The sequence below is a fragment of the Rutilus rutilus genome, assembly GCF_951802725.1.
Source record: "Rutilus rutilus genome assembly, chromosome: 19".
Lineage (NCBI taxonomy): Eukaryota > Metazoa > Chordata > Actinopteri > Cypriniformes > Leuciscidae > Rutilus > Rutilus rutilus.
The window spans coordinates 21455240-21468685 of NC_140232.1; the positions used below are offsets into that span (position 1 = coordinate 21455240).

The 13446-nt window shown below is 37.4% G+C and overlaps 2 protein-coding genes across 6 annotated transcripts; both read right to left on the reverse strand.

Moving 5' to 3' along the window:
• Positions 1–599: 599 nt before the first annotated feature.
• slc26a6.1 (solute carrier family 26 member 6, tandem duplicate 1) lies at positions 600–9943 on the reverse strand. 4 transcript variants are annotated; one of them, XM_084390421.1, is made up of 19 exons: positions 9572–9943; positions 8148–8290; positions 7894–8033; positions 7415–7525; positions 6585–6733; positions 5931–6095; positions 5704–5850; positions 4846–4928; positions 4590–4737; positions 4411–4467; positions 3902–3979; positions 3716–3811; positions 3479–3585; positions 3303–3372; positions 2947–3036; positions 1573–1713; positions 1296–1350; positions 1025–1134; positions 600–877 (listed from the first exon to the last, which is right to left on the reverse strand). In XM_084390421.1, the coding sequence occupies exons 2-19, from the start codon at positions 8288–8290 to the stop codon at positions 848–850; spliced, it is 1920 nt and encodes a 639-aa protein (XP_084246547.1). In that variant the 5' UTR covers positions 9572–9943; the 3' UTR covers positions 600–847. The 4 variants fall into 4 exon arrangements, with proteins under 4 accessions (XP_084246547.1, XP_084246546.1, XP_084246545.1 ...); XM_084390420.1 differs by having other exon boundaries at positions 4354–4467; XM_084390419.1 differs by having other exon boundaries at positions 3716–3979.
• Positions 9944–10298: 355 nt separating this feature from the next.
• Positions 10299–13113, reverse strand: LOC311279132 (uncharacterized protein). Of its 2 annotated transcripts, XM_084390428.1 has the most exons (5): positions 12884–13113; positions 12563–12786; positions 12111–12210; positions 11951–12008; positions 10299–11203 (listed from the first exon to the last, which is right to left on the reverse strand). In XM_084390428.1, coding segments are annotated over exons 2-5 (624 nt in total). In that variant the 5' UTR covers positions 12565–12786; positions 12884–13113; the 3' UTR covers positions 10299–10739. The 2 variants fall into 2 exon arrangements, with proteins under 2 accessions (XP_084246554.1, XP_084246553.1); XM_084390427.1 differs by having other exon boundaries at positions 12563–13113.
• Between the last annotated feature and the right edge of the window lie 333 nt (positions 13114–13446).

Sequence of the window (13446 nt, forward strand, 5' to 3'; positions counted from 1 at the left end):
TGTAATACAATTTTATTTTATTTAAACAGAAATCCTAAAAATGCTAAAGGTTTTCTGTTGGTGGTAGCGTTAGGGTTAGTCTGTAGGGATTATGATTAGCTTTATATAATATAATGCAGCTCATCTCGCTCACACGTTTACTGGGGACATATATGTCCCCAGTAAACGTGTGAGCGAGATGAGCTGCATTAAATATTAATGTGGCCTCTCCCCAGCACCTGGCCTGAGAACAAAGTCTCTTCTAATGGCATTTATGGTTCAATTCACTGGGGGTGCAAGAAGAACATTACCACAACACACTTGTGTGAACTCTATGTATATTAATTGAATTGTAATAAGCTGGTGGAGTTTGGCTCTTGTCAGACTGGTTATTGACTGGAGTGGTAATAATTATTTAGATCTTTATTTTCCATACTATTCATGTTTCTATATGTTGTCCTTTTGAACATATTTGATTTATTTTACTGTCAACAAACCAAATTGGTCTCTAACATAAAAAACATACTGTGTGTTGATAAGAATCTGGGAGATTACAGATGCACAGACATGCAGTACATAAAGTTTCTAACCTAAAAGTAGAAAAATGACTAAAACAAATAAACCATATAAAATCTGTTTATGGTGTCAGAGATAATTTCACGTTCAATAGCCGATAAACAAACAGCTGTTGCCACATATCACCTTAAATCCAGATGAATGCAAAAAGTTGCTTCAAACCATTAAATCAAAATAGGAAGTTCTTCTCCTTTCTTGTCTAGAAGTGTCTCATCTAAACCCCAGTGTTGAAGGGTTCTTTCAGGTTTGCAGGTTCATGTGTCCGCTGTTCATGAAGGGAGGTCATTAAAGGTCACAGCTCTGTAACATCTGTGCCTGTGTTCTGTAAAATATAGATGTGTAATTTAATTAGAACAGAAAATGCTATTGAATTACAGCAAACTACAACAGCCCTACACAAACACAAAGAGGAAAAAATAGCAAAATAACCAGAAGACACAGATATAACAGCATTTAAACACACACACACCTGTAGCCCCTGGTAGTGTAGGATTGCATGATGCACTGAGGGGAAAAATGAGGAAAGAGACAGAAAATCTGGAACTAAACCATGGTTCTTTATCTGAGATAGTAAACCATCTAGAAACAAACAAGAAATACAGAATATATGAGTGCATTAAACATGTTAAATAGATCAGTTCTTGGATGAACTATTCCTTTAAAGTCACAGTGTATATGCTAATATAAAAACGTCATGTTTGATCATGTGAGAGAGTGGCTGTGTGTGTCAGACGTGCTACCTGGACATGCAGCACAGAAAAACGAGGTCTGTGTGTTCTCAAAGTCCTGAAGCACCTGTGACCCAGAGAGAGCGGTAAGACACGCACGTTCGTAATCAAACACAGACACAATGACATGCAGAATTTAAACTGCCATTCATTAGTTAGGAGTTCATGAGAGTCAGTAACAGGTAATCTATTTCTGTTCATCTCTGGTAAAATATCAACTCTTCTACGTGTGTGTGTGTGTGTGTGTGTGTGTGTGTGTGTGTGTGTGTGTGTGTTCTGTGCCACTAACTGATTTGAATGTGCCCATGGCCACTGAGTCCATGAAGGTGACTCCACTGAGCTCCAGAATAACGCAGTGCTGCACACTCTGAGCCCCCTGCTGGTCTGGAGGACTTACTTCAGGATTCTCCTTAATGCCTTTACTAACAGCCTGCACATACATAAATAATAAAATATAGACATATTTGAATGAATGGAAAGCAGGGAGCTGTAATGGAGGTTGAACTAGGGGTGTGTGATAGCACGATTTTTGATCGTGGATGATTAAAATGTCTCCACGATCTACTTTTGAAGAAATATCGTAGTATCGTGCTACAGTGTATTCTATCAGTTGCAGTTCTGGTGCCTCCGTCCCAACATACTGTACAATGCGACGTACATTCACATCACGTTAACGCAGAGGTTGAGTTACACTCACGCGGATACTGCAATTCACAAATGTTCATTATTTGCATGTGCTTTAAAGCCTTGCCGGTTAAACATTTGTCCTTGTCCGTGTCCGTGCCGCTTTGCCATCACAGGAATAAATTAAATTTTTACATTATATAAATATATTAATATTGTCACATTTAGTTTTGGGTTTTGTTTCATGTTCATGTTTCATGTCTAGTATTTTGAAATTCTCAAAGTCATGTTTCCTGTTTGTCTTATTGGTTGACTGCCTTGGTTGTTCACAGGTGTTTCTTGTTAGTCATTAGTCTTGGTGTATAAATAGCTCTCATGTTTCCATTCTATCTTGTCTAGTTTTGTTTGTGTAACCGCTGTTGGTGAGTCTCATGTAACCAAGTCAAATTCACGTGTTGTGTCATGTCGGTGTCCGTTTTGCTGTCCGTGTTCGTGTAGGTGTCGGTGTCCGTGTCAGTGTCCGTGCCGGTGTGTCCATGTACGTCCTGGTGTGCCCATGTACGTGCCGGTGCCAATGTCCCAGTCGGTTTGCCGGTGCCAGTGTCCGTGTACGTGCCCGTGCCAGACCATGCCGGTGTCCCTGGTCGTGCCGGTGCCATTTTCAGTGCCGCCGTGCTGGTGTACGTGCCGGTGCCAGTTTGTCCGTATCCGTGCCTGTGCCAATGTCCCTGCCGGTGTGTCCGTGACTTTGTCCGTACTGGTGTCCATGCCGGTGCCCATGTCGGTGTACGTGCCGGTGCCAATGTCCGTGTCGGTGTGCCCGTGCCGGTGTACGTGCTGGTGTCTGTGCCGGTTTGCCCGTGTCGGTGTGCCAGTGTCGGTGTGCCAGTGTCGGTGTGTCCGTGCCGGTGTGTCCGTGTACGTGCCGGTGCCAATGTAGCACCGGCATCGTGATAAATCGTGATAAAATTGTGAATTGTGATTTTCCTGAAAAAAATTGTGAGATGATATTTTTGCCAAATTGCCCACCCCTAGGTACCTGTTTTAGTGATGTGAAGGTCTGGTCTGCATTGGCGTAGTAAAGTGGATTACAGCAGGAAAATACAGTAACTCCGGGGACCTGGAGTGCCTGAAACCACAAAATTCAGGGAATTCTGGAATCATTAACATTTATTATTGGTTGCAAAAAGTTTCTTATGCTTACCAAGGGTGCATTTATTTAGTCAAAAATAAAGTAAAAAACATATAATTGAAACTTTAAATAACTACTTTTTATTTTACGATATTTTATAATGTATTCCTGTGATGGCAAAGCTTTAATTTCAGTAGTCATTAATTAAGTCTTACTGTATTTTTGATCATGTAAATGCAGCTTTGGTGAGCATAAGAGACTACCTTTGCATATTTCTCCAGATCCCTGTAACAGTCTGTATCAGCAATATGCCCAAGAACGGCAGACCTGGCACTGAAAAATTTGGAAAGAGGAAGAATAAGTCAGTATGAGAAAGATGAGAAAAAGAAAAATAGAGAGAGACACTGTAGATAAATATCAGACAATGCAGATGACTCACTGCTGTGTCCTGAAGACAATGGTAAGGAGAGAAAACACAATTGCAATCCCAAGCCCCAGGTCCAGGTTAAACACCAGGGCACTGAACAGTGTCACTACCCACACGACCTGCAGTCTCAGTGGGAAACACACACAGGAAACACCCTGGATGAGAGGCCTACATAAAACATGATTTTGATCCAGGTGCATGTTGTACTTGGGTCAGTTATGTTAGGATGAATGGATTGGGTGCCCTTACCAGGTCCAAGCGGTCGGTATTCCACAGTTTAGGCAAATCTTTAACTTGTGCAAAAACCCCTTGCAGATTAACTAAAATAATTACAGCCAAAACTGTCTGAAACACACACAAATACACTTTATAAAATCGCCTTATTACACTATATCCGTTTAATATAAACTTCCCAATTGAATGTGATATTGGGACCTTTGGAAGCTGCTGAAAAAGGGGGCCGAACTTCAGCAAGATCAATAGAATTATCAGTGCAGACACTAGAGAAGACACCTGAGAAAAAGAGAGAGGTCATGTTCATCACGGAGCATTGGCATTGGCATCATGGGCATTTTCTTTTAAGTATGTGGTTTGGATTTTATCAGTGAGCTTTTGCTGATAAGAAAGAGAGATGTTAATGTTCAATGCCTTAATAACAGAGTCACATGCTGCATTTCTTACAGCACAATTCAGTTTCAATTTGTAAATAATGAATGCAAAAAAAATTATGTAATTAAATGTCTGTACTTCATGTGGCCAGTGCCTGAAAAACACTGAAAAAGTCTGAGAAAATACTCAATATAATCTTCCCATGTCATGTGATTCGCAGGGAGTGTACATTTGTGCATATACATTTGACTGTAACATGAGACAGCAGGTGTTTGCACCTGAGTTTGTCCGCCTGTACTCTTCTGCACTGTGCTGCGAGATATGGATCCACTTACTGGAAAGCACTGGAACACCCCTCCAATAGAGTTACACAGACCCATAGCCAACAGCTCCTACAGGAGGGAGAGACCATTTGCGATCAGACAGAGGAGAAGCTGCAAAGAGGGCATCTATACTAGCCTTATTGTGAGGTTCCAGGGAACAAATTGTTAAAGTTACAACATTTGCTTGTTACCTGGTTGCTGTGAAAGGGGTACCCATGTTTATGAGCAAACATCATGCCCAATGAAGCTTGGAAACCATAACCCACCACTGCTAGTGCAAGAGCTGTCAATAACAGCTCCTGAGAGAAGGAAAATGATGGAAGGGAGGGAGGTGAGAGACTTAGAAAAGGAGAGAGAAAAGGGGACAAATGAGAGAGAGAATAAGTTTCAACACCGAAATACGTCCAGCTAATTGGTTCTGTAAAGAAAATCCAACACTCTGCTGACCCGGTTGGTATGGGTCCAACGATTTGTATTCCATACTGACCGGACAAATCAAACTGCAATGATGACAGAGTGGCAGAGATAATCTAGGAACATGAAGAAAGAATTACTGTTGCACAGAAGAAAAAAAAAGAAAAAAAAAAGGAAACCATGCTGTTTAATTCATTCAAATTAAAACTTTTGCGGTACTACTCCAATACATGAATGAAATATAAACAATGCAAAACACTGATTGATGTTATTTTAACATTTACTAATACATTATTCAAATGGATCTGTTTATATCATTTACTGGAACTGAGCTAACATGAACTAACAGTGAACAGGTGTATTTAACTAATGTTAACGAAGCTATAACAAATGTATTGTTCTTTGTTAGTTAATGCATAAAGTAATAGTAATGGGATATAGTAACAAAGTAAAGGGACCTTATTGTAAAGTGTAACCACATTTTTATTCACATAAAAATAAAAACTAACACAACTGGGAAAAATAACAGCCACAAATTAATTTTAGTTCATGATCCATGGAATATTATAAAACTTGAAACCTTCCAGTATTAAACATAAAAATTACATTAGGCAGAAATAACACTAGACTGGTAATGGGAAATTTAAAAGTAAAAATAATAAAACAAATAAAAAATAAAATGATATGATATGATAAATAAATAAATAAATAAATTTAAACTTACAACGGAAAAAAACGTAATTGATGAAAGTGAAAGCTAGAAATAACTAAACTATAGGGCAAATTTAAAACAAAATTATATTGACAAATACTACATTAAATAGAAACTAAATAAATTAAAAACTATAAAAACCCTGTTTCAAGTGTGTGTGTGTGTGTGTGTGTGCCCACCAGTACCAGCTCCCATGGAATGGGAAATCGAGTGATCCAGCATGAATTCAGCACCTTTCCACCAACAAGTATAACCAGGGAGACAAAGGAAATGACCAGTGTCGCTGGTAATACACTCCTGATTTCAGACACAATGTTTGAAAACATCTGTCGAACACACATATGTACATTCAGCATTTGAGATATACAGAGACCACAGAGGTAAAACACACCGAGCTCATTCTCACCCAGAACACAGCGAGGACGCCTCTGTGTCTGACTATGGAGATGCCCATCAGTAAAGGCAGCTGGTGAACAGTCACATGGATGGCAGCTGCCAAAGTGTATCCACTGACCAACGGCTGAGACAACCACCGACACACTCCTCCACAACGCAACACATATAGCGCAATCTATATGGAGAGAGTTTTATACAAAGACACACACACTCTAATACAGAATTAAAGGCAGGGTAGGCAATTTGTTTAATAAACACTTTTTGTTATACTGGTTAAAACTCTCCTCCACATCCTAACAGCAATCAATAATTGCTTTAATTATGAGATGCCAACCCATGACGTTCTACCCGGAGCTGTTCAAGTCCTCAGACTCGGATTTAAGCGTTTCTATCAATGCCGAAATGAATCTGCAGCAGTCAGATGGTACAAGTAAGAGCTCTGTAAGTTGTTTAAGTTCTGGCTTTGAGACATGAGGTAGTTTAACGCCGTCTCTCGTGACGCTTTGCAGACTCTGCTGTGTGCGTTCATGTGTTTTGAAGGAGGCGTGGCTTTGGAGGCGCTCTGAAGGGAGGGTGGGATCTTATGTTTTCAAAGCTAGCTTGCTATTGCTAGCCTCTGCGCAATTGCCTATCCTACATTTAATACAGCATGTGTGTGTTTTACCTGCATTAATCCACACAGAATGGTCAACTGAGCTGCAGAGGCAACTCTCATGCGTTCAGCCTCAATCTCATCGCTCTCTGCTCCGCTGCCTGGCAACCCCACATCACCTGTTACTGTACCGACCATGATGGAAAGGATAGAAAAAGTACCTGTGGATCAGACAGATCATCAGATAGACCTGAATGGTCAATCAAATAAGAATCAAGCCACTTGATGGACTACCACTAAATAATGTTTAATATGTTTTAGTTTAGTTTTTTTTATGATGTTATTATATATTACACTTTAAATGTCACAATCATTTGTTAGGAAACAAGTATTCATTACTTTAATGAGCTCATTGTTTCTACCTTAAATTATTACATTGTTTAAATTAATACATTTTTAGCTAACTGAGATTTTGTATATGTACATTTCTGAAATACATAACTTAGACAGTTACCTCTGATAACAGATCACTCTAAATTGTAATGTGGACTCATGCATTGTCTGTAAAGCTGCTTTGAAACAATGTGTATTGTAAAAAGCGCTATAAAAATAAATGTGAATTGAATTGAAGTTCAAACTACTTTATGTAGTTGTATATTTTATTGTTATTAGTTGTTTTATACTGAATTTTATATTTTATTTTAATGTTTTTTTACTGTGTTATTTTATATATTTTTATTTTGTGTTATTATATGTACAAATCCATATATTGGAAAAAATATCAACAAGTGGGCTTATTACAACATTTTATTTTTTGGGTGAACTAGTCCTTTAAAATCTTTTTTCTTGCAAAGCGGCATTGTGTACGTACCTGCAAAGATAGTTCACGTATGTGTACTTACCCACAGAGATGTGTCTGGATGTTCCAAATATAAAGTAGATGAGAACAGGGTAGAAAGACGAATACAGACCAAACACTGGAGGAACTGCGGCCAGCAATGCATTAGCCATCCCTACGGGAATTGAAAAAGGCTGAAAATGAACAATTTGTGTGTAGAAGAGAGTGCAGTTCTGTACAATATAATTAGTCACTACATCCACTTTATCTGTCTGATTTGAACCACGGTGCATTGTGAGGAAAATTATTGGCTGCCAGCCGATGATGCAGATCTGAAAATCATAATCGACCCCGCACATCACAGGCACTTCAAGTGTCTACACTCTCAGAGAACCCTAAAAATACACCATGATTTCAATCTACATTGACCGTGATAAAATCTTTATACTTAGCAAATAAAGTTTCTTGTAAGCCATACATACATATACGTATAGCATATATAGCAGCTCAAATATCACAGGATTGAGTGTGAAAGTCTTAAACCTTGAGGCAGGTGCATGATTCCCACACTGATTCCTGATATCACATCTCCAACAGCATTTTTCCTGAGCGAGTATTGTGGTAGCCATGACAAGAGAGGTGCAATAGACAGGAAGCAGCTCTTCAGCCTTGGACCTGAACACCTGATGCAAAACAACAGAGAAATTAATGGTTACTGTGCCTATTTTGTGATCACAATTATCTTAAGTGTGCATGCTTCTTAAATAAGCTCCTATGCTCTTCTCACCCACACTCACCGGCTCTCCTCCTTCAGCTTTCCCCAAATTGTCTGATGCGCCTTCCACCTGCGCTGTCCCTGGATATCTAGTTGTGCTTCATTCAGACCATAAACAGGATTAGGATTGAAATTCTCACTCTGTGAAAGTCTTTGATTGTCCATCTGTGAGAACAAGAAAAAGTAACTAAAACAGGCACAATCCTAAAACGGAGTGTATGATTATGCTTCTCATGTGCTAAGCTGTTGTGACGTGGCCTTGAACTCAGAGCAAACTGTCTATTATCATTCTCACAAGCAAACACATCTAAACCAATTAAATTGGAAGTCTATAATTGGAGAGAGAGAGAAAGATTCTGCACTTCCAGACTTCCAAAGTGTTATTTATTTTCTCAAATGTTCACAGACATTCATGTTTGGATCAGCTTCGGTCTGACCAAAGGTTAAAAGATTTTAATCTACCACTCCTGAGAACAGAGATCATATTAAACATCACGTGAGCGACAACTTGTTCTCAACAGACTTGTTACAATTTTTACTGTAGCACTTTAATAATGATTTCCAGATAATGATTATGCAACTTCCTTGTAGGAGGCAGGGCTATATTATCCAATAAAAAGACATGCCACTCTTCAACAAATAATGCTTCTTCAGTCATTAGAAAATTGACATTTGTACTCTCTCTCTCTCTCTCTCTCTCTATATATATATATATACATACAGACAGACTGAAGCTACAGAAGACATACATCAAGTCTATATGCAATGTTTTATTGATATATCAGTAAATGGACAGAACTCAACACAAGCAGATGTTATACCAGAATAAATGTTGTACCATTTTCTGAAGCCATATTTATATGTAAAGGAAATTATTTTTCTAACACACAGTATTACAGTTTAAAAAGTATACCAGTTACAAAAATTTGGTGGGAAAACACTAAAGTATGTAAACTATCTGGTCCTGACTAATGGGTGCAGTCTTAAAGGGATGGTTCACCCAAAAATGTAAATTCTGTCATCATTTACTCACTATCAAGTTGCTCCAAACCTGTATGAGTTTCTTTCTTCTGCTGAACACAAAAGAAGATATTTTAAAGAATGTTGGCAATCAAACAGTTGACGGTAGCCATTGAAATCCATAGTAGGAAAAAAAATACTATAGAAGTCAACCGTCTGGTTACAAACATTCTTTAAAATATCTTCTTTTGTGTTAAAAAAAGAAACTCATACAGGTTTGGAACAACTTGATTGTGAGTAAATGATGACAGAATTTTCATTTTTGGGTGAACTATCCCTTTAATAGTGTGCAAAGATATCAGCACCCAAAAGTGATAACGCATCAAAGCTCATCTGCGACTATCAGCACTCTTTGATAGGAGCACACGTGAGGACAGTTGAGTGTGCAGTAAAAGTGTAAATAAGCTTATCAATTAGTTGTCTTACCTTGTCAAGAGAATTCCCTGAATTATGTTCTGTGTGTCCTGAGGAAAGCGCTTTATTACCCCTGTGCACATGACCCGAATAGCTCAACAATACCTCAGGTCACCTGTGGGACGTGTCTCAGCTCAGTGTCTCTCTTTAAATATTTTCATTGTTTTCTGTTGTTTAAAGGTCTGATTTATAATGTTACCTCATATATAATTAATCACAGATGCTGTCTCCACCCTACATAATAATCATCATGGTAATTTCCCCCAACAGACCCCAGACAGATCTCATTGGTAAATATAAATTTAGACAGTGCTTAACATTAGAAGGCAAAAGGTTGTACAAACTCACACCCACACATCCTCTAAATATACATTTAACAACCTAAAAAAAGTATCAAAAACAACAAACACAAGCTGGGGAATTTCCATTACTCCATTGGTCACTGTATGTATCTATATATATATATATATATATATACACATTTTTAAAGAAATGATTTCTTAAAAAATATATAGGCCTATATATGATTACTTGTATTTTATTCAGCAATAAATGCAATAAATTAATCAAAAGTGTTATAAATGATTTATATTTTAAATAAATGCTGTTCTTCTGAACTTTATATTCATCAAAGAATCCTGCAAAAAAAAAAAAAAAAAAAGTTTCTTAAAAAAATATTAAGCTGAAGAACATTTAAAATAACTTTTAAGAGATGTTTCTTGAGCACCAAATCATCATATTAGAGTGATTTCTGAAGGATCATGATGTGACACTGAAGACTGGAGTAATGATGCTGAAAATTCAGCTTTGCCATCACAGGAAAAAATTACATTTGAAAACATGTTAAAATAGAGAACATATTTGAACCTGTATTAAGTAATATTTCACAAGATTCATGTTTTACTGTATTTTTGATAAAACAAAATGCACCTTGGTGACCATATATACAGTGCATCATAAAAATGATGATCTTTAACCTTCAGTACAACAGCAGAAATGTGCACCACAAACAGGATAAAAAGCCAAAAATGTATCCAACATCACTCTTAATCTAAAAATCTGATTAAGCATATAATGCTGATGTGAAGTCATGCCATAGCCTGGTAATATTGAGCATGATGTGAATTTGCATACATAGTTTTTCTGCCCCAGATGTAAACTTAGAGTAGCATGTTTTTCCTCAGTACTGAAACTGCCTCAGGAGCACAGTGAGATCTCTGAGCCGCTCCGCTCTGCTCCGTGCGGACTGGTGAACCGGCAGCTCAAAAAACGAAAAAGTGAAACTTCGAGAAAAGCTCAGATTTGTTACTTGCCTCAGAGGGGGTAAACGGGGAGGTCTAGAGGGGTGTCTTGGTGGAAGGGGCTTGCGTTTTACTCTGGCACTCTGTCCATTCTCAGGTTCAATGTTTTTGATTTGAGAAGGGGGTGGAGGGGGTAGCGGAGGATCTGGTGCTGTGATTGGCTTCGAGTGGGCAAGAGGAAGGGGTGAAAGTGGAGGGGGGAAACTGGTAAAGGAGGACTCGGAGTGGGAGGAGCCTTCCCAGGGTGCCATGCTGTCAGGGGCCACAGATGAGATGGGAGGATGGCCACGTTTTCTCATGTCGGCCTGAGGAGGATGTTGGGGGGTGGATAGAGAAGGCCTTGCTGAAAGCAGAATAGATGAAGAAATAGAATCAGAATTGTATTGAAGCATGTTTCCACATTAGAATAACAAATATTTTTTGTAGTAGCGACTACATATTTCTAAATTGCGACTATTTCTCATAATTGCGACTTTCTTGCAAATGTCATTTTATATTTCATTATTGTGATTTTTTCCATAATTGCAACTATTATACTTATATAATTGCATCTATTTTTCATAATTGTGACTTTATGTCTCACAACAATATATTTAAATCGTATTAGCGATTATTACAACTTGTAATTGTTTTTTTTTTATTTCTCACAACTGCTACTCTTTATAAACTTCATTACCTGCTTTGATGTAGGAGACAGGATCTCATATATTTCTAAATTCCCCTTTATTTAACTTTATCTTACACACATGTTCAGTTCTAATTCACCTAACAAGTCCATTACAAAGGCACATGTTGGGACAATAGCAGCTAATTAACGTAGCACCTCCTGAATATCCTTGAGTTTGTACTTGCATTGTCTATTGATGAGCTCAGGTAACATTGTGTAGACAGGAGAAACAAAGATCAATGTAAACACACAGTTTATATGTCACGTATGAGGACTGATTAGCATTGCTTCTCGTGCATTGTTATTAAAAAACATTTGATTTCCAGTCAAATCAGTTAAACATCTTGCCATATACTGTATTAATGCACTGATTCCATATAGACTATAAAAGTAATTTAACTATAGGTGATGTATTGACTATACCTGCAGTTCTGTTGCCTGATGAACCAATCAGAGGAAGCCTATCCTTCGATATATTGTCCTGTATAGTGATATCACACACGATCATGACTGTTTAATGATGTTATTTGAGTTAATGGGCTGATACTGTATATTCACTTGTATATTCAATCCATTTTCATACCGTGTCATTCTCAGCCTCCTTTTTCTTTCGTTTTTGAGGTATCTTAGAGTTCTTCTTTCCAGATTCCTCCTCTTTAAGGGCTTCTCTGAACCGTGACATCCTTTTTCAAGAAGATCAAGACACACACTGTGACTCACTTCAAACAAAGAGACACATCAGCTTCACAATAAAATAAACATTAACTGAAATAAAATAGCATGCATAAAAACATTTTATTTCAGCTACTTTCTCATTGTTGATGTACTAAAATAACTCAAACTAAAATAAAAAATAATAAAAACATACATAAATTACAAAAACACACAACAAAATGACCAAAACCTTACCTAAGATTAAAATAAAAATAAAATAAATAAAAAATAAAGACTAATTCAAAATATCAATAAAAACTACTAAAGTAACATTGATTGCCATTGCAGACTTTTACTCGCATTAGTCATTATTATACTCACATTATCCTTTCAACTTTTATCTTCTTCTCCTCACATTTTGTCAGTCCTTTTTTACATCATGTAATCAGAAAATATTCTCATTCCGTTCTTTCAAATTCTGCAAACCTTGTGGCTTTATATCTTTGACTCCCTCGCATGTTTCCTTTCCTCTCTTGCTTTCATTCGTTCAGCTGTGGATTAAAGGGACTGGCCATCGAGCCGCTACGATGATGAACAAAAGGGAACTGGAGAAGGGGGTGAAATATTTATACTTAGTTGCACAGCCAAAGCCCCCCAACACACTGTGTACCCTCTCTCTATCTCTCTCTCTCACTCACTTACCCACACACACACACCTGCTGGCCTGTAGCCCAGGAAAGCATTGATCCATTACACACGCATGATTAGATCTTCAAGCCATAAGCCACTCACACACATGCACACGTACACAGTCGCAACATATTTGGTACAATTTAAAAGTTTGGACACACCTACTCATTCCTTCCATATTCAATTCTATATTTTGCATTTTAGAATAATAGTCACCAAAACCAAAACACAAAAGGTGTACAAACCAAATCAAAACGATCTATCAATCATCTTTAGGTTCTTTTTAAACAGTATTGAAGGTGTTCACATGTATGCTTGGCCCAGTTCATCCATTTCATTAATTATAATTTTATTTGTCATTTATTTTTGATATATAATTCATTATGATTACAAGCATTTCAGGCACAAGCCTCTCTTATTTTAGTAAGTATATACTATTATAGTATTTATTAATGTTTTTAAATTGGCTTGATATTTTCACTTTTTAATTTAGTTTTAGTAATCTTATGTACTTTTGTCATTTTTATTATTTAAAAAGACTAATTCATATTTTTGTAGTTTTATTAATTATAGTA

Excerpts from the sequence above, each read along its gene's own strand:
- slc26a6.1 (XM_084390418.1), bottom strand. The coding sequence starts at position 8,290 with ATGGACAATCAAAGACTTTCACAGAGTGAGAATTTCAATCCTAATCCT. Across the intron at positions 8,034-8,147 it reads AAGCTGAAGGAGGAGAGCCG|GTGTTCAGGTCCAAGGCTGA; the intron begins GTGAGTGTGGGT and ends GTTTTGCATCAG. Across the intron at positions 3,037-3,302 it reads ATCTGGAGAAATATGCAAAG|GCACTCCAGGTCCCCGGAGT; the intron begins GTAGTCTCTTAT and ends TTGTGGTTTCAG.
- LOC311279132 (XM_084390428.1), bottom strand. Across the intron at positions 12,009-12,110 it reads AGGAGGCTGAGAATGACACG|GACAATATATCGAAGGATAG; the intron begins GTATGAAAATGG and ends ATCACTATACAG. Across the intron at positions 11,204-11,950 it reads ATCAGGCAACAGAACTGCAG|CAAGGCCTTCTCTATCCACC; the intron begins GTATAGTCAATA and ends TTCTGCTTTCAG.